The sequence below is a fragment of the Sinocyclocheilus grahami genome, unplaced genomic scaffold (assembly GCF_001515645.1).
Source record: "Sinocyclocheilus grahami isolate Dianchi unplaced genomic scaffold, SAMN03320097.WGS_v1.1 scaffold875.1, whole genome shotgun sequence".
Lineage (NCBI taxonomy): Eukaryota > Metazoa > Chordata > Actinopteri > Cypriniformes > Cyprinidae > Sinocyclocheilus > Sinocyclocheilus grahami.
The window spans coordinates 716,503-738,770 of record NW_015506054.1 but is presented as its reverse complement, the minus strand read 5'-3'; the positions used below and the strand labels follow the sequence as shown (position 1 = coordinate 738,770).

The 22,268-nt window shown below is 32.6% G+C and overlaps 1 protein-coding gene across 2 annotated transcripts in view; it reads right to left on the bottom strand.

Moving 5' to 3' along the window:
* Positions 1-22,268, bottom strand: part of LOC107563422 (MCC regulator of WNT signaling pathway) — a 126,942-nt gene that overhangs the window by 31,606 nt on the left and 73,068 nt on the right. For both annotated transcript variants that reach the window (XM_016248300.1, XM_016248301.1), the window contains 5 exons: positions 22,005-22,147; positions 18,200-18,348; positions 14,060-14,223; positions 10,415-10,621; positions 836-984 (listed from right to left, as the gene is read on the bottom strand). In XM_016248300.1, coding sequence (XP_016103786.1) covers positions 836-984; positions 10,415-10,621; positions 14,060-14,223; positions 18,200-18,348; positions 22,005-22,147 — 812 coding nt within the window. The remainder of the gene's footprint in view (positions 1-835; positions 985-10,414; positions 10,622-14,059; positions 14,224-18,199; positions 18,349-22,004; positions 22,148-22,268) is intronic.

Genomic DNA, 22,268 nt, shown 5'->3' with positions numbered 1-22,268 from the left:
AAACACACAAACACACACACACACACACAAACACAGACACACACACACACACACAAACAAACATGAGCAAACATACAGCATGAGCATTATAAAGTGCAGCCGTGTGTTTAAAACAATACTTCCGTCATCTGATATGTACCTGTATGACTTTTTCTTCTGTGAAACACACAAGGTACATTTTATTTTTAATTCTGACCCTCATTTCAAATAAGGAAAGTGAAGGACTGGAGCTGTTTAACTCTAAAATGAAACGACTTAATGTGGGTCAGTTTCTCACACAAAGCATCACATGACTTCAGAAGAGCATCAGACTGCTGAAAAAATAAAGAATAAACAATCAAATAAAATCTACTATCACTATTATGCTCTTGATCAAGGCACTTAACCTAAAAAACATAAAATAATAATAATACAATTAAATCTGCTATCACTATTATGCTCTTGATCAAGGCATTTAAACAAAATAAAATGGAAAAATAAAATTAATAAACAATAAAAATTAAAATGATTAAAATGAAATAAGTAAAAATTTTTATAAATAAAATAAAATCCCATAAAAATTTTTATTTAAATATAATAAATAAAAAAATTTCAGCTAGTCTCCAAGGCACTATTTCTCATTTTAATTTAGTTTCAGTTGTACTAAAATAACTAAAACTGAAATAAAAACATTTAAAAAAAATTAACTAAAACGAAAACCATAACCAAAAAAGTATATTACAACTGAAATAAAACTTAAATTTATTTTATTTAGTTGCCAAGACATCATTTCTCATTTTGTTTAACTTGATTAGTTTAACTTAAAATAAATGGCTTTAACAAAATGCTATCAACTACTTTGGCGACGGGGATGTCGTTGCTGCTGCTGCTGGTGCTGAGTTCTCCGGTGCTGGGGTTGATGGGACGTCCCGCCGGCGTCAGTCGCCCAGGACTGGACGGAGCGCCGGGCTGAACGCTCTGGAGACGCGTCTGCAGCTCTCGCACCTGCAGGGACGGAAACACACCTGTCAAACCAGTCAAAAAGATCTGAAAGTCACACTGAACGACTCATTTCAGAAGAGCAGCAGTCAGTTCAGACTGAGTTCAGAGTGCAGCTCTAGAGCTAAATCTAGACGCTGAGGTTTGTTCAGCATCTGCATTCATGTGGCTTCAGTTCAGTCTATATTAGAGGCAGCAGAAGCCACGATGATCACAGATCTCTCATCCAATACATGAAGAAACACCACACACACACACACACACACTGCTGAGCCGGGTCAATGAGTGCATTGAGAATCAGAAATCAACCTTTTCTGGCCTGCTGTGAAATACTTGTGCCTCAGAATCGAGTTTTGTTTCGAACACACTCATGTTTCTGTGTTATGTTGGCAGCGATTGTGAATTTTTTAAGGTCCGGGTCAATGAGTGCATTGAGAATCAGAAATCAACCTTTTCTGGCCTGCTATGAAATACTTGTGCCTCAGAATCGAGTTTTGTTTCGAACACACTCATGTTTCTAGCGAGTGTCTCAGAGCCGCATTCTGTGTTATGTTGGCAGCGATTGTGAATTTTTTAAGGCAAATAAAGCTTCTCCTGCCAATGGAAAGGCTGCCAAAGGACAAATGAAGGACTGAATCCTGAAGTAATGCAGCTCACACAACATCAGACTGAGCTTCAGCACTCTGAACGGCTCTAGAGCTCTTATTATTATTATTATTACATGAGCCAGACATATAACTGACTCAGACCACATGGAATCTTTACAGATCATTCACAAAGTTCCCAAATATCACTTATTCTTTCCTCATGCTTGCTCAATATTTTAGCTAATCTGTCAATCAATAGGTAGTGTAGGCTCATTTTACCATCAAAAAATAAATAAATCTCACAAAAACTTCTACAGGTCACATTTAAAAAAAATAAATAAATAAATAAAAAAATAAAAATAAACCATCAAAAATCTAAACTAATTAAAATAAAGAAATAAAGAAATAGAAAAATAAATCAAAGAAATATCATAAAACCATCTACAGGTCACATTTAAAAAATAAATAAAATAAACCACCACATTTTTTTTTATTAATAATAAATATATAATTAATAAATAATAAATAAATAATTAAATGAAGTCACATTAAAAAAAAAATGAAACAAAGTCATGTTTAAAAAAATAAATAAATAAAATAAAACATAAAAAAAAAAAAAATCTGAAAATACATCTACAGGTCACATTTAAAAAAATATAATTAATAAATAATAAATAAATAATTAAATGAAGTCACATTAAAAAAAAAATGAAACAAAGTCATGTTTAAAAAAATAAATAAATAAAATAAAACATAAAAAAAAAAAAAATCTGAAAATACATCTACAGGTCACATTTAAAAAATAAAATAAAACAAAATAAAATAAAACACACCATCAAAAAAAAAAACATACAAAAATCTCGAAAATTAATAAAATAAACCATATAAAAATAATCTAAAAAAACATTTATAGGTCATATTTAAAAACATAATTAAAATAAACTATTTTTAAAAATCTCATAGAAACATCTACAGGCCACATTAAAAATAAATAAATAAAATAAATAATTACAAAATAAAATAAATAAATCTCAAAAACACCTACAGGTCACATTCAAAAAAATAAAATTAAACAAAACAAATCAAAATAAAATAAACCATAAAAGAACCAAAAACAAAAAATATCTCGAAAATAAATAAAGTAAAAGAAACCATCAAAAAAAAAATTAATATCAAAAAACCATCTATAGGTCACATTAAAAAACATAATTAAAATAAACCATAAAAAAAATTTTTTTTAAACTTTAAAAACATCTACAGGTCACATTTAAAAAAATAAAATAAAATAAACATACATATCATTTGAAGTGAAATGTGCATAATATAATATAATATAATAATACATTCAAATACTGTATTGCAATAATGGGAATCTAACCATAATCATCATTGAAAATAACAAGATTTACAAACAAGCTCAATAGTTGAATGTATGAATGAATTGTGTGTACAGTTTATGAAGAAAACGCTGCTCGTTTAGTCTGTTTGTTCGGTGTCAGGCGTGTTGTTGGATCCGTTCAGTTCATACTAACAATATTACAGTTCAGTGTTTGATCTAGTTTTTGCATGTTAAACAATGCTTTTAATCTGTTGGGTTCCTAAAGCACAAGTGGTTGAGAAGCCCTGATGTGTTTGCACTGAAAACATCTCTCCATCAGCCGCTCGAGCCCATCAGCTCTTAACAAAGAGAAAATATCAATATTTAACTTAGCAGTTCAATGCTGTCCACCCTCGCGGTCTGTAATGGACGGCAGTGAGTGTGTAAGCGATTGTCTGTGACTTAGATGGATGACAGCGGCATTAAAGTGGCGCAAGCACACACACACACACACACACACACACACAGCTGACCTGCGGTAGTCCAGTCCAATCAAACAAACCACCGCCACAAAGCCAGGCTAGTAATTATGGTCTGGTCGGCGTGTCTTGACTCGAGCGGGCTGCAGCATGTGAGTTTAAACATAGCCGTGCATCAGATCCGGATCATGATTAGACTGGCCACAAGTCCGGTTTTAGGTCTGACAATCCGGTTTTGAAATACCGTGTCCGCCTACTGGCACAGGCTTGAGCCGGACGCTCTTTCATCCTCCTTTTAAGATCACTATTTCATACTTTATACAATGGTGTATAATAATTAAATAAATAAATGCCAATTTTATGTTCAAGTTTGTTCAATTGTGTTAACAACACAACAAAAATAAACAAACAAACAAATTCATTCTAATGTTATGTTCAAGTTTGTACAATGTGTAAAATAAATAAATACTAATTTTATACAGGGCCTAATCATTGTCATATTCATACTTTAGATTTAATACTGTCACATGGGATTGATGTTAATGGTGCTGAAATTCTGCAGCAGAGCAATGATATCTCGGATCATTATCTAGTCTCGTGTATACTCCATATAGCTAAAGCTGCAAACTCAACTCCCTGTTACAAATATTTTAGAACCATCACTTCTACAACAAAAGACTGCTTTGTAAATAATCTTCCTGACTTGTCTCAATTCTTCAGCATATCCAATAGCTCAGAAAAACTTGATGGTGTAACAGAAACTACTGACTCTCTCTTTTCTAGCACTTTAGATACGGTTGCTCCTTTACGCTTAAAGAAGATTGAGGAAAACAGTCTGACACCATGGTATAACGTGCACAATCGCGCCTTAAAGAGAGCAGCCCAGAGAATGGAGCGCAGCTGGAAGAAAACAAAACTAGAGGTATTTCGTATTGTACATTTCCGACGAGTGCTTGTGGTGTTCGGCCAATCACAATGCACTGGGTCAGCTGGCCAATCAGAGCAGACTGCGCTTGTCGGAAGGAGGGACTATAATAGAGGACCTACAATAATGTACAGTATTTGAAAAATAATGTGTTTTTTGAACATTAAAGCAAGTCAACATATTCTGTTACACCAAATGATGATCTTTAAAAAAAGCATCATATGACCCCTTTAAGCCTCTCATTAAAAAACCACGACTTGATCCTAAAGAATGTGTTAATTACAGACTGATCTCAAATCTCCCTTTTCTGTCAAAAATACGAGAAAAGGCAGTATCCTCTCAGCTTTGTTTCTTCTTAGAGAGAAATGTTATCTGTGAGGATTTCCAGTAGGGCTGAACGATTAATTGCATTTGCGATAATATCGCGATTTTTCAATCGCAGAGGCTGCGATTACACGGTCACGTGACACGCGAGAGTAAAGAGGCGTGTTCGACTTGAAGATCAGATCGGTGTATGACATCAAAGTACAGCGAGAGAAAGCATAAGGAGACGTCCGCGCTCTCTTATAGCTCTCGCAGTACTTTGATGACACACCCATCGGTCTAAGCAGCGCTGCTTCAAGTCGAGTGCGGGCCATCAGCAGAAAAAGAAAATAAATAAAACAGTAAACAGCCAAAGGACGTAACTTAGAATGGGAGATGGATCGGTTTGTGAAAGCGAAGAGAACAGCCATAGATGAAGTTGCACAGACCCAGGCAGCTGCTGGCCATTAAAAGCTAAATGCAGAAAATATGACGAGGCATATCTTGTTCTCGGCTTCACTCACCGTGTCTATACCGGATGCTACAGTTGTCGCATCGCGCCGCAACAGCTCTACACTGGACGTGACAAAGAGACCGTTGCAAATCTTTTAACTTTGTGTCAGTACGTCATAAATAGAACAAGGCATCAGTTTAATGTCGCGCCGCATCCAGTGTACACAGCGTCACTGATTATAATGGGTTCTACTGTATTTTTCCGCTCGCGTCCGGTGTAGACACGGTGTTTAATGTCGTTGGTGAGGAGGAAAGCCTGTGTGTGTCCTATGCCTTAGCGGACAGCATGAAACCCACAAAAAATAAATAAATAACAGCGAGAGAATAATAATAATAAGTTATTCTCTTTATGCTATTTTTCAATGTTTCAAGTGATGCAGGAGTTTTTTTCCCTGTAGGTTTTTTAAATTAAAAAAAGTATAAATTTTTCATAATGATTAGTGAAATTATTTGGTAGTCTGAGGTGGGATGGGGATTCGGGAAAGGGGGACAGATTTGTTTTATAGGTTTAAAGGGGGGCGTGATCAAAAAAGTTTGAGAACCACTGGTCTAAAGTTAACAGACAGTGTTTAAAAAGTGCAGTGCACATGTTTACATATGTTTATTACAGTGACTTTGAATTACCTAAAGTAGTGTGGTAAAGCAACAGATTTGTTTTTATATTTCTGCAATCTACTTTAGTTTGTGTGATTTGTTACTGGCTTTCATATTAATGTTTACACCAGGCTATTTAAACATAATTATTACATGCTTACAAGTTTGGAAGTTCAACAAATCAGTCAATATACTGTGATTGTAGCGGTTAAATAAAAATGTCATTCATATCAATTCATGCATCACCTAATTTCATCCTAACATATAGGCCTGGCCTACAGAAAAGAACATTTATGTTTAATCTATCTAATAGTGTGTTGGTCATACTATACAATGATTTATAGCTTGTCTTTGTTGAATAATACAGAACATAAAGAGCTTTAAAAAAATAATTGCATATTAAATCGCAAATCGCAATATTGGTAAAAAAAAATCGCAATTAGATTATATTCCAAAATCGTTCAGCCCTAATTTCCAGTCAGGATTTAGACCAAATCATAGTACAGAGACTGCTCTCTGCCACCCGGATCCAGTCCATATCCAGACCAGATGGTGGATCAACACCTAGAGACGACCTCTACAGCCCTGAATGTCAGCGGAGACCATGTTAACTAGATGAGCCCCAGAGACAGATCCCCTGTGAAAACTTCGTCAACTAGACGACCATCGGCACAAGACCACAGGAACCAGACAAGTCCTCTTCACCCGTGTTGCAACCTGGAATTAAACCACGCCATGCTGGTTTCCCCCCGACTGAGCCTGGTTTTCTCCATTTCTGTCACAGATGGAGTTTTGGTTCCTTGCCACTGTCGCCTTTGGCTTGCTTAGTATAATGAACTGACTTTAAATGAAAAATTTAGTGTTTACTATTGTCCTCTTGCATTATCGACACACTATTTTCCTGTTTAAAACTGTAAAGCTGCTTTGACACAATCTGTATTGTATAAAGCGCTATATAAATAAAGGTGACTTGACTTGACAAAATATATATTTGTATATTTTTCACTATTGATGAGAAATCTTACTTGAATATATTATTGTATGAAATTTATAAGAACATAAACTGAGAATTATTAGTATTAACCCCAATAGAATGAATACAATTTAATTCAATTCCTTTGGCTTTATAACTCATGATTGCTCAAAAACAGTCTACATTTTTGAAACCTTCATATTTATTTCTAACAAAACAACATTAAAACAACATAACTATTATTTTGAAAAGGTTTCAAACAAAGTAAATTAATTTTATTTACATAAACTATACATTTTTCATGCTGCAATAGTTGGTCAATAGGTGTACATATTCAGGTTAGCAACAAAATTCAGTCCCTAAAGTGTGTGAGATATGGGAAAAAGGCTAAGTATATATTTTTGGCACTAATATAACTTCATAGATAATTTTACAAAAGTATTTTTGACATTAATGGTACTCCATACATACCCCAGACAAAAATGACTCGAACACGAAACATGGTTATATCTCTTAAAAATAATTATACAAAATCTGAAAAAAAAAAAAAAAAAAAGTTGGTTTTTTGTAGGGCTTTAAATGGCCACATTCATCTTTTTTTTAACCCTGACATGCTGCTTCAACACTAACTGCGGTTACTGAAACCATGCCTTCTTTCTTTGCTGCACATTTGGGCGGCATTATGCAAATATTTCCACATAGTGAGGTAGATATGTGGGGGCGTGTTAGAACGAGCCGTTTTAGGGGGGCGTGGTGGAGTCTTAACTTTTATAAAGAATATCTCTTTGGTTTTGAGACTTTAGTCTTTGCAACTTCAGGGATCTTATCTATGCACAATCAGCTTGTAACACTCCAAAGAGAAAGCAAAACTTGAAATCGCATCATATGACCCCTTTAAAACACTTGCAAAGTTTTGTTGCAGTTTTTAGAAATTATGCAGTTTTTAGAAATTGTTATGTATCTCTTCAGTGTCAAAATGGACTCTAATGCATTAAGGGGGTAAATTTCACTCCTCAATGGAAAAGTAAATTTTTTTATCACTGGTTTATCCCCCAGTTTTTATGAATGCTGCAAAGAGTCATCCTTTTGGTGCTACAGAAACGGACATGCTAATGCTGATGGATCTTTGTATTGAGCTTAAATAAGGAATGCCACTGTCCTCGGATCGCTCTCAGAAAAAAGCACAGCACAAACCTGTTTGGATCGATTAGTCTGCTGCTTTTAGATGCGGTCTGTAATCGAATCTGGCCATCTGAAGCCGGTTAGCACACTAATATGATTAGTCTTGAAATGCATCGAGTGAAAAAGGCCAAAGGCTTTTATAGAAACAGCCGGGTCAGACCTATGACTGGTGCTACAGAAACGGACATGCTAATGCTGATGGATCTTTGTATTGAGCTTAAATAAGGAATGCCACTGTCCTCGGATCGCTCTCAGAAAAAAGCACAGCACAAACCTGTTTGGATCGATTAGTCTGCTGCTTTTAGATGCGGTCTGTAATCGAATCTGGCCATCTGAAGCCGGTTAGCACACTAATATGATTAGTCTTGAAATGCATCGAGTGAAAAAGGCCAAAGGCTTTTATAGAAACAGCCGGGTCAGACCTATGACATACAAACGGCCTGCGATTTATCTCTAATGAAATCTGTCCGTGCTCGTGGAATTGGTCCGATGCATCGCTTGCCGTTTCTGACGGGATCGGTTTATTGTAGCGATGCTGAGACCACGTTACTGCGTCTCAGTGTGTTTCTGACGTGAGACACAAATGTGCATATAAAAGCAAATTATATTTTTTTGAAAAAGATAACACTTCTGTTTTTTATGCCATGTTGGTCAAAAGACAAACACAACTAATTAAAGTTTGTTTTAGGTCATTTTAAGTGTTTTAATTTTTTTGGCTTTACGCAAATAAAACTGAACTGTATTTTGTTTTATTACTTTTTTTCATTTTATTTTATTTAGGTTAAGTGTGTTGATCAAGAGCATAATAGTTATAGTAGAATTAATTTTATTTATTTATTATTTTTTCATTAAAAATTTTAGGATAAGTGTCTTGATCAATAGTAGACTTTATTTTATTATTTATTATATTTTTATTATTTTTTAATAATTCTATTATTTTCTAAAAAATATATATTACAATTCAGTGTTTGATTTTAAAGACAAAATAAATAAATGTATAACTTATACAACATATAAATATTTTAGAGTAATGAGATTCTGGGGGAAAATGTTCTTCATCAACTGTACACACAATGAGTAAAAAATAATTTGTACATTCAACATTTAAAAAAATGTCCACCCTGATTCTTTAATTAGGAAACAGGCTGGGAAAGTAAAATCCCACTGGATATTTCATTCTGTAAATATGCTCTTCCTAACATGAAGTCAGGACTGATTCATTCCTGTAGCTCAAACAGTTAGAATAGCACTACAATATTGATAATATTTATACTTAAAATGCAATGCAAGTCGTTTCGGATAAAAGCGTCTGCCAGAAATGCATTTGACAAACAAATAATATCTCATTTTTAGGACTTTTACTTCAGCTGGTGTGCGAGACTGATCTGACTGTGAACACCTGAATGTCATTAACATCAGTCGAGAATAAAAACAGGAGCGTCTGTGGCCCAGAAAGACCAGCAGCATCTCCCATAAGACTTTAATGACTTTCTCTTCTCACAGGAAGAGACTGAATCAGACCGTACGACTTCCAGTGATCAGAACTGAGCACAAAACACTATAATATATCATATAATTTAGTACCATTAAATTTGTCTTATTTTCATGATAAGTAATCTAATTTAACCCCTAAAGTCTCATTACTGCATGTGTCCAGATGTTTTACTTTTGAAATTGTTTGTAAATGATGATTATGATTAGATACTCATTACTGTAATAGAGTAATTTATAGTAAATTTTAGTAAAAAGTTAAAAGTTTATCATAAGTTTTTTAATTAGCATAAAATCAGCAAAAAATACTAACACAATGAATAAACAAAACAATGAAAACTATATTTATTATTACTATTATATCTCATTATTCTCAATGATGATTATAATATTCATATTACTGTAACAGAGTAACTTAGTAAATTATAGCAATTATAGTAATTCAATCTAATTTATAGTAAATTTGAGTAAAAAGTTTATAATGAAAAGATTTGTAAAATATCATAAAAACAATATAACAAACGATATGAATACAAGATACTTCTGCAAACTTATATATATCTTCAAATATATATTAGATTATTATTTTAAAGATTTTTTAAAGATTATATATATATATATATATATATATATATATATATATATAATTTATAATATATTATAATAGAAAGTTTAGTAAAATATTATAGTAAAACGTTTTAGAATTAAATAAAAGGTATTTGCATAAAAAGTTGCATAAAAACAGCAAACACATACCACAGTTATTTAATGATACAATGAATATAACATACTTCCACAAACTATTTCTTCCACTGACTGTTTTCTTATCGTCACAGATAACAAACATAAAATTAACATGTTTAAATAAAGTGGAAGAATTATACTCATAGATTTAACCCCAGCTTACCTGGAATATGGACAAAATAATTAGATTATAAACAGACTATTAATGAGTGGAGAAAGGTTGCTGGTTTGAATCCCTAAACTGAAATTATGAATCAGTAGTAATTTGTCATAATGCAATAGTTTGTTGCATGTTTAATGCATGGTTTGACGATCGCGGTCACTCACACGTCTGCGCAGGCGGTCTCGCTCCTCTCGGATGCCGTTCATGGTGGCTTTGGTGCGGTTGAGATCCTCCTCTTTACTGCACAGCATCGCCGTCAGGCTCTCGTTCTCCTCCCGGAGTCCAGCCAGCTCCTTCTCCCAGCGCACACGCTCCTCACACAGACTGGGGTAGAAGTCACGGCCCAGAGCGCCCTCGATCTCCTCCACCGTCTGCAAACAGACACAAACATCACACAAACCAAGTTAGCCAAGCTTAGTTTCAGACTCATACGACATTACCACATTTCTATTTCAAATAAATGCTGTTCTTTTGAACTTTATATTCATCAAAGAATCCTGAAAAATAAAATGTATCACAGTTTCCACAAAAATATGAAGGAGTTCAACTCTTTTCAACATTGATAATAATCAGAAATGTTTCTTGAGCAGCAAATCAGCATATTATACTGATTTCTGAAGATCATGTGACACTGAAGACTGCAGTAATGATTCTGAAAATTCAGCTTTGATCACAGCAATAAATTATATTTCACAATATATTCACATAGAATACAGTTATTTTAAATAGTAAAAATATTTAACATTTTACTGTATTTTTGATCAAATAAATGCAGCCTTGGTGAGCAGAATAGACTTCTTTCAAAATCATTAAAGACTCTTACACAGTCAGTTAAATAACCATCTGATGCATATTTTACACAAAACTAGAAAGCATGTTCTTGATCTGTAAAATACTCATCTCAATGCCTGGTTTTATGTAACTTCTAAGAGCAAGTGCACACTTTTAAGGACAAACTCTTTTCTTTTAGTGCTCTTCAGCAAAAAGGAGGAGACGTTTCCACATGAAATTGCACTCGAAACTCACTTTAGTCAGCTTTTTTTTATTTATAAAGTTTATAAATTGCTGAACAATAATAGGAAAGTTCATAAAGTAAAATAACGCAAGGTGAAAATGGTAAAAAAAAAAAAACTAATTGATATCACCATACTTCCCCAGCTGATTAATCAGAGTATATTAAGACAATTGTTTACTATTGCAAGTTTCCTGAAATGTTGTTTCAATATGCAAATAATGCATTATCTATTTAAATATGCATTACTTTGCATGTATTTCCAGAGCAAAAATCTGAGCATTGGATTTTGCTGCTGTGTTCTGTGAGGTGGAAAACACATTGACATACAATATGTCTAGTATTGTAATTTCCATATGAACCTTGGATGAAGCCAGGTTCAAAATTCTTGTTTGATTTAGCTGAAATATTAGAATTAAAGGTTTTTACAGAAGGGATTTTTTATTTCTCTTTTTATCACTCTGTAAATCAGAAAATAGTTACCTTACTCTCGACAGACTGAAAAAAAACATTTCGCAATGTTTTAGGAATTAAATGTTAAATACATAACAGGTGAATGACATATGATCAAACCCCTCAGTAAAATCCTTCAGAATATAAATAAGAATAAAACTAAAGTTTGGTGTATGTAAGTGCTGCTTATTCAGAGAAAAAAACTCATGGCCTTTAAAGGTATGCATTGTAATTGAAATCTAAAGACTCAAATAGATAAAGTGTACTAAAAAACTAGGCAAATTATATATGAACAAACCCCTCTATAAAAACCCTCAGTATATACATAAGAATAAAACTCTAAGTTTTGGTGTTTGTAAGTGCTGCTGAAGTGGAGAAAAAACTCAGCTTGAGAAAACAGCCTTTAAAAATATGGATTAAATTGAAATCTACAGACACAAATAGATAAAATGCTAGAATAAAACCATGCAAATGATATATAAACAAACCCCTCTGTAAAAACCTTTAGAATATAGAAAAGAATAGAACTGTAAATTTTGGTGTATGTAAGTGCTGCTGAAGTGGAGAAAAAACTCTTTAAAGATATGGATTGCAACTGAAAACAACAGATGCAAATAGATGAAGTGCAATAATAAAACCAAGGGAACAATATATAAACAAACCCCTCTGTAAAAACCTTCAGAATAGAGATAGGAATAAAACTCTAAAGTTGTGTGTATGTAAGTGCTGCTGAAGTGGAGAAAAATCTCTTTCATGATATTGATTGTAACTGAAATCTACAAACACTTCAATGTGTTTTTTTTGGATGTTTTCTTTACACTAGTCTGAAAAAAACCAACAGTTTTGAAAAGACATGAATAGAATAAAATAAAAACAATAAAATGTTTTTTTAAATGATATAACAGTATTAATAAATACAGAAAACTCATTATAATCTGTTAATTGTTTCTTCTAGACAGAAGCAGTGAGATCAAAATGCAGAGCAAATGAAGACATTTGCTCAAGTCTCCTGCTTCTCAGATGTTTCTCCTGAGAAAAAAAAGCAGTTTTGCAAGCAGCGGGAGACTATTATAATTGCAGCGCGGCCTCTGATGGTCTGACCGCACCAGTAAACCGGATTACGCAGCAGAGACGTGAAATGAAGCGTCACACACTTATGCAGGATCAGCAGCGCTGGAGGCCGAGATGACGACTCTGGTGCTAAAACAGTCCAGGAACTACAGGCCTAAACGCTCTTCTAACAGTGAGTCAGCAGCAAAACATCAGACTTTACTGACATCACTCACATCCTACAGTCTGTATTGAATTATTGATAATACGAGCATGAGGAAAAAGTGGGTATAAATATGAAATGAAGAGTCATTCAGCTCCACAGTCTCAGACTTTTGACTATTCGCATGAAACATTGTAATATAAGTGTAGTCTATTTTGCAGCTTATTTTGGTCAAGAACCGCCCACTTAGGAAGAGACTGACTGATTGACCGGTAAAGAGACCAATCATAGCTTTTTTGTGTGTGTGAGCTATTTAGGCGTGAGTGAATCTAAAACATATATTCAAAGTTTTTTTTAAAAGAAATTAATACTTTTATTCAGTAAGGATGCATTAAATTGATCAAACGTGAGAGTAAAGACATTTATAATGTTCTATTTCAAATTTCTGTTCTAAAACTTTGTTTATCTGTGAATCCTGAAAAATAAAATGCATCACGGTTTCATCAGAAATATGAAGGAGCACAACTGTTTTCAACATTGATAATAATCAGAAATGTTTCTCGAGCAGCAAATCAGCATATTAGAATGATTTCTGAAGATCATGTGACACTGAAGACTGGAGTAATGATGCTGAAAATACAGCTTTGATCACAGGAATAAATTATATTTTACAATATATTCACATAGAAAACTTATTTTAAATAGTAAAAATATTTCAAATTTTTACTGTATTTTTTATCAAATAAATGCAGCCTTGGTGAGCAGAAGAGACTTCTTTCAAAATCATTAAAAACAGTTATGACAGATGTTTGTATAGAAAAACAGATGAAATTAGTGGGAATATGTCGTGATCTGAATTCACTGATTATTTCACGTGTGAATAACTTTCATGCATCACTCTTCGCCAAAGAACTAAGCACCAAATTTGACAACGTTTTCCAGATTTTCCCAGTCTTTTCCCGTCTATGTTGAAAGGTTTTTACCAGATCGAGCTGCGAAAGTGTCAGAGTGTATAGTTGAAAGTTAAGCTACGTAACATGCAGAAATGGCCAGACTGAAGTTTGTGGTATTGTGCGCTGCATGCATGAGCCAGTCTGTGGGCTCCTGTACTGCATCTCTCAGGTGTTTTACCTTGATGGCCAGATCGCAGTGTTCGCTGGCGGTGGTCAGTTGCTCGATGTGTCTGTCCACCTCCGCCACGGACAGGCTGCATGTGCTCTTCTTACGGCCGCAGAGGACGCTCTCCAGCCCTGTCAAAACCCGCTGCAGCTCCGAGTTCAGGTCACTGCAGTTATCTGGAAAAACACACGCATCTCAGTCAACTTGGAGTCCATTATTGGGAATTTCTCCAGCATGAAACTGCACTCGCATCCGGTTTTAGCGGAGTCATTCATTAAGAAAAAAAAATGCAAACAATAACAGTAAAATTAAAGAATGCAACATGAAAACATTAAATAAACCGCTTAAATAAGCAAAAAAAAAAGTTTTAAAAAATCATATAAAGGTATAGTAAAGAAAAACCACACATACAATTACTATAACGTCTCAACTTTTTCTCCCAGACAGCAATGAGATCAAAATAGGGAGCAAACTGAGACTTTTTCTGAAATCTCCTGATTCTCAGATGTTTCTCCTGAGAAAATGATCCCAGTAAACTCCCATGTGTCTCTTCTAAAGTTTCAGATGAGATCTGTGTCTCAAACTCAGTGCTCAGATTTGCCAAGACACCAAAGTCTGTGTCAAAAGTCAGAGATCTCAATATAAACAACATTTCTCCTTAAAGGACCTGAGCTGCTCCACATTTGTACTGTACAGCTCTACACTGGATGACAATTATTGACTCATTTGTGATTGAATTTTTTTATTTAGTAATAATAAGAACATTTTAACATTATATATATATATATATATATATATATATAAATGTTAAATTGTAATTTAATATTTTACACAAAAATTTAAATTAACCATACCTGAGAACTAATTGAAGTCCCCAGGAAATTGTATTTATTATTGTTATCATTAATAACAATAATAATTTATATATAATATCAAATATTTATTTTAATTAAAATAAGCTAATTTATTAATTTACATTACAATGTAAATTAACCATACCGAGAACTCCATGAAGTCTCCTGCAGATTTGATTAATTATTAAATAAAATTATTTAGCATTTATTAACATTTTAATAAAACTATTATTTATTATAAAAAAAATCTTTATAATAATAATAATAATAATAATTTAATATTTATATATAATATGTAATATTTTAACATTTATGTTAATGTAATAATTTACATTAAAATTTAAATTAACCATACCCGAGAACTCCATTAAGTCTCCTGCAGATTGTATTACTACTACTACTACTACTAATAATAGTAGTAATTAAATATTTCTACATAGTATTTGTTTTAATATTTATATAATAAGTTAATTCAATCATTTACATTAACTATATGGAAAAATCAGAACTCATTTGAATCAATATGATCGCTGACATGAGCAGATTATTGATCCAGAGCTGTATTAATGTTCCCGACTGCATGGAATGTGCCGTCATATATTAACCATGAAACATAAAAGCGCTCATGGGAAAAACACTGGATGAACAGAAGCGCTTCACATCGAACCTCCAAGATCATTTCAACTAGAGATGCATCACTTTATTGGCATGATTCTGAAGTTTAGTTTTGTATGAAGTAAATGAGAGTCTGTACTCATGGAAACTGCTTTGCTCAAAATAAAACAAATAGTATTATTTAAAAGATGTGTATAGACATCTTTTTTTAATTTAAAGTATGACCTTTAACTTAAAAGGGATTCGTCAGCATCTTCATGCTAACTTATTTTTCTCATTTTAATTACATTCTTTAACCTTTTGTTTTGTTATTTGCAACTTGACAACCTAAAAATATGATTTTTTTTATATATAGTTTTTATAGTATATTATATATACACGTGTGTGTGTGTGTGTGTGTGTGTGTATATATACAGTATAAACTATTAGTTTGTATATTGATAAAAATCTAAATTATATATACACACATTTATATAATAATTACAATTAGTAAATCTGAATATATATATGAATAAAGTCTGAACAGGGTTATTTAAAGCTAAAAGCATAAAAACATTCACTGCTTAAAAAAAAAAACATGAACTGAAATAAATAAAATATAAAAATAAAACATAAAATTATTTTATTTCAGCTAGTTGCCAAAACAACATTTCTCATTTTTATTTAGTTTAAGTAACTGAAAAAACGAACTAAAGCTAAATAAACTAAAGCTTCACAAAAATTTCAAAAAATGACAAAACAACAACAACAAAATTACTAAAACTTTAACTAAAATTAAAATGAAAACAAAATATAAAAATAAAATCTAATTCAAAATATTAACAAAAACTATAACAGTATATCAATGATACTAAAAGTCTATATATATATATATATATATATATAAAATGTAATTTAAAAGTTAATTTCTCTAACAGCGCGTTGAAAACAATGCAAAGCTGTTTTAATCATTCCAATAAAGCTTCTAGAATCTGAATCTGTCATTTCCTTTCACAGACGGGACTGATGCATGCTGGGAATGTCTATACAATACAGCGGTAGTGAATCACAGCCGCTGAAGGTACAATGACAGCATCCTGACTGCCGAGGCCTTTAAAAGCTTTTGTGTGGAGCGTATCGGCTCGATCGAGTGAAAAACAACAGAAAGCAGATTTACGAAAACGATTACACACAGAAAAATGAGTCCTTATAAACCAAGACTGAACACACTCACAAAGAAGGTTTCTCTCTTTCAGCAAAAGCCTTTATTTGCTCTCTAATGAACTTCACTGCTGTCTAGAAGAAACACTGGCTCTCACTGGTGTCTGTGTGTGTAAATGAGGCCAGTATTTCCCATGAGTCTGCAGTGATAAACACAGAGACGTGACCTCCAGAACCCATGCAAACCCATTCAAAGTCACTGTGTGAAGTGACGGAGTGTCATTAGGGTCAATCTCCAAATTTATAGACAAATAATAAAAATATAATGCATAAAAATAATGAAGCCTGTTTTTAGGACCACACGTTTTCATTACAGAAATGCAAATACTTTACATACTTTTCTTTCATTACAGTAACAAACATTTTGCCGTTCAAATGTGCTTAATTGTAAAGTATTTTTTTCTTTAATTGCAGTTTCCAAAAATAGGCATGATGTTCAATAATTAAAATATAATTATACTTATTTAATGTTTATTATAACATTATTTTCATGACATTATTTTACATTTGCATTTATTACATTTGCTTTATAACATTATTTTCATCACACTATTATTTTAGATTGACATTATATTCATTCATTTTTATTTTACGTTTATATTCATTATTTTACATGTGCATTATTATAACATTATTTGTAAGTCAGTATTATTTTATATTTACAAGAATTATTCCACACTTAAATTTATTATTTTACATTTTCACTGTAATTATTTTCATTACATTACTATTTTACAATTATATTTATTATTTTACATCTGCATTATGACATGATTTTTATGACATTAGTATTTTTACATTAATTATTTTACATTTGCATTACAACATTATTTTCATTACATTATTATTTTACACGATTACATTACTATTTTACAATTATATTTATTATTTTACATCTGCATTATGACATGATTTTTATGACACTAGTATTTTACATTAATTATTTTACATTTGCATTACAACATTATTTTCATTACATTATTATTTTACACATATATTACTTATTTTACATTTTCCTTATGTTATTATTTTAATGACATTATAATTTTTTATGATTATTTATTGTTTTACATTTGCATTATTTTAACGTTATTTATAAGACACTTTATTTTATATTTACATTTGTATTATTATGTCATTATTTTCAAGTAATTATTATTGTACATTTTCATTATTATAACAATTAAGCACATTTATATTGCATAATGTTCATTACTGTTACGTAAATACGTTACCTTTTTTTGCATTATATTAATGAACATTAAAAAAAGTAATATTTCCAAAATAGGCATGTTCATGTATATATCAAATATAATTTTTTTTTGATGCTGGAATGCAATATGGACATGTTTTTGGCAGGCTGCTGTGAGACTCAGTCCCTCATAAATCATGTTTTTCAGATTTCCGTCAGGTTTCCTGTGGATTTGGAAATATAATAATCCAGCAGGTTTTTTGGGTCTTACTGAACAGTTCAGCTCCTCACCCATGTCTGCAGTGACCAGTGTGGACTGGTTCTCAGGCAGTGAGATGGACGCCTGGTCGGGGTCCTGATCGACGCTCCGGTCGTCCTCGTTAACTTCCTGCTGGCTGTGACTGAGATCGGAGCGAAGCTCGGAAAACTCATCCTCCTCCCTGAGAAACACACAGAGATGTTATGACGGATGAGGAGAGTCAACGCAGAAAGTGTGGAGATGTTCTGTTGATACTGTCATTTTGATTCAAGTGTGAACACCAATCTATAGAAGCTTGATTCCCCCAAAGATTAAAAAAATAATAATAATGTTTTTTTTCTTACAGTTTTGAGTTTACATCTCGCAATTCTGACTTTTTCCTCACAATTCTGACTTTTGTTCTCGCAATTCTGATTTTACATCTCACAAATCGGTCTGATTTCTCTGAATTGAGTTTGCAACTCGCAATTCTGACTTTATTCTCGTAATTCTGACTTTTGTTCTCGCAATTCTGAGTACAATTTTTTCTCGTTTCCAATTCTGACTTTATTCTCGGAATTCAGAGTTTACGTCTCACAATTTCAATTTTTTTTCTCGGAATTCGAAGTTTTTTCTCGGAATTCTGAGTTTACATCTCTCAATTCTGACTTTATTCTCACAATTCTGATTTTACATCTCACAAATCGGTCTGATTTCTCTGAATTCTGAGTTTGCAACTCGCAATTCTGACTTTTGTTCTCGCAATTCAGAGTTACATTTTTTCTCGTTTCCAATTCTGACTTTATTCTCGAAATTCAGAGTTTACGACTCGCTATTTTGACTTTTTTTCTCGAAATTTGAAGTTTATTCTCGGAATTCTGAGTTTACATCTCAAAAATTTGTCTTTTTTCTCTGAATTCTGAGTTTACATCTCACAATTCTGACTTTATTCTCGCAATTCTGACTTTTGTTCTCGCAATTCTGAGTACAATTTTTTCTCGTTTCCAATTCTGACTTTTTTCTCGGAATTCAGAGTTTCTGTCTCGTTATTCTGACTTTTTTCTTGGAATTCTGAGTTTACAACTCAAAAATGTGTCTTTTTTCTCGGAATTCTGAGTTTTGTTCTCACAATTCTGAGTTACATTTTTTCTCGTTCCCAATTCTGACTTTTTTTCTCTGAATTCTGAGTTTACATCTCGCAATTCTGTTTTTTTTCTGCCTTGGAATAAAAAATATTAATAAAAAAGCTAAAAAACATCTTGCAATTTTTCAACTTTTTTTCTTTTATATCTCGCAATTCTGAGTTAATATCTTGCAGTTCTGTTTTTTTTTCAAATTGTGACATAAGAGTCGCAAGTACCTTTTTCCATTATTTTTTATTGCATTTATACATCTTGTAATTCTGTTTTTGTGTGTGTGTTTCCATACCGATCAGCAAATACACATAAATTGCATTTAGTCGTATTTTTTATTTCTGAGATAATAAAAAGCTACAAAATTAGAAACTAATTTCCCCTTTAATATTGCATTTAACTCAAGCTAGGTTAACTGCATCAAATTACAGATTTATGATTCAAGGATGAATATGATAGTCAACAGAGACCTGGAGTCATTTGGCATATTTTAATTTCCCTAACGAGGATGCAAACGTCCCGACCTGCTGCATGCATATGAGGCGTTTCTAATTAAACATGGGAGTTGATCTCATTTACATGCAGCTGAACGCACGTGAAAACAGGACACACGGTCACCAGTTCACCGCATCTCCCATCACAACTCAATATTCATGAGCTCATATTCATGCAGTTCGTTTAGTAAGATGAGCGAGATCTCTTCAGAATAAACGATGAAAGGAGACACTCATCTCCTGCTGGGATCCCAGGCCAAATGACAAGATGAGATGCGCTTGAGTAACATTTATCCAGACGGAGATTTAAAGGAGCATTAAAGCAGCCGATATCTGTCATGGAGTAGAGTCACAAAGCTATAAATCACAGTAAGAGGCTTCAGAGGGAAGGTGTTCAGTGAAGCCAGAAGTGGACAGAAGCTCTGCTCCAAGCACTAGTGAGCTGCCTTCATAGACAACACTTCAGCCAGCATTTACATTTATGCATTTATTGGACGTCTTTATCCAAAGCCACTTACAAAAGAGAAACAAAGCAATTCGTCAAAGAGCCAACAATATTTGTAATACAATCCAGTTGGAAAATGATATTTTGCATAAAGAAAATTAAGCCACTAAATTTTAAATTTACAATTTTACCTTTGCATTATTATGACACTATTCTCATTATATTATTTTACATTTGAATTATTATGATATTATTATCATGACATTACTATTTTACATTTATATTTATTATTGTACCTTTGCATTATTGACATTATTTGTAAGCCAGTGTTACTTTATATTTACATTTATTATTTATTTTATTTAATATTTACTATTTTACATTTTCATTATTTTAATGACTATTATTTTACATTTATATTTATTATTTTGAATTATGACATTATTTTCAAGACATTATTATTTTACTTTTATATTTAATATTTTTTTTCATTTTCATCACTGACACTATTCGTAAGACAGCATTACTTTATATTTAAATTATTTTACATTTGCATTATTGTGTCATTATTTTAATGACTATTGTTTTACAGTTATTATTTTGCATTATGGCATTATTTTTAAGACATTTTTAAATTTACATGTACATGTATTATTTTATATTTGCATTATTGTCATTATTTTCATGACATCATTTTACATTTATATTTTTTATTTTACATTAGTATTATTATGACATTACTTTCAAGACATTATTATTACGCATTTATATTTATAATTTTATATTTACATTATTTTCATGATATTATTATTATTATTATTCATTTGCATTATTATGACACTATTTCCATATTATTATTATTATTTTACTTTTACCTTTATTATATCTTTATTATACCTTTATTACATACCTTTATTATTTTATGGCAATTAAACACAAAGTGTTCACACATCAGGGTAGTATTTGTTGTACTGCCTTTAAACCTGTTTTTAATTAAAAAAAAAACAGGCTGTATTACAGATGAGAATCTAATGAGGATCATCACTGAAAATAATGAGATTACAAACAAACACAGATGCATTAAAGTAATCAAAATTAAGTGTATAAATGAGCTTAAATGTCATTAAAAAACAATAGTCCTAAAAATGGTTTTCAATATCTTTATGCAAATTATAATTTTGTAATTGCTTAGTATTTCAGACAGCGATGATCTGCGTGTCTCCGGTCAGGTGCTGAAGGGTAAAACTCTACCGGGAGTCTCAGCAGACAAGACCACCGCCGGCGCTGAAGACCAGACTGACCTCAGACAGCTGTGCTCACACACACACACACACACACACACACACACACTTACTGTACGTGTGCATGCTTATGTTCCTGTACTGCTTTGGATAAAAGCATCTGCTAAATGCATAAATGTAAATGTGTAGTCCAAACACAACTGTTCTCTGAGCAATTGTGTGCAGCACATGGTTTAAATAATGTTTGTGTTTGTGTGTATTTTTATGAATGTGTGTGTGTGTGTGTGTATGTCCTGGCGATCTCTGTGAGGAACAAATGTCCAGCTGAGTCGACTAGAAACATTTTCCCAGCCTACTCAAATGAGCACTAATGATGAAGATCTAATGACTGGACGAGCAGGACTGAATATTGTGCTTTGTTTTAACAATCAGTATTTATTACAGGCAGAAATTCTGCTCAAGTCAACTTCATCTGTGCAGTGTGAGTGTGTGTATGTGTGAATGCGTGCATGTATGAGGTGTGTGTGTGTGTGTGTGTGTGTGACCTGATGGTGGCTCCCTGCAGCAGGTCTATCTTCTTGTTGAGTTCGGCGATGATGCTGTGCAGCTCTGTGATTCGCTCCTCGTAGCGCAGCGTCGTCCTCTCCTGAACCTCCTCATGCTCCTGCAGCAGATGAGACTGCTCACACTGCACACACACACACAGCGGGACTGGGATTAATAATGCAGAGTTACACTGAGGAAAACTGCAAGGTGAGACAAACAAACACAACACATGCTGTGAACACACACACACACACACACACACA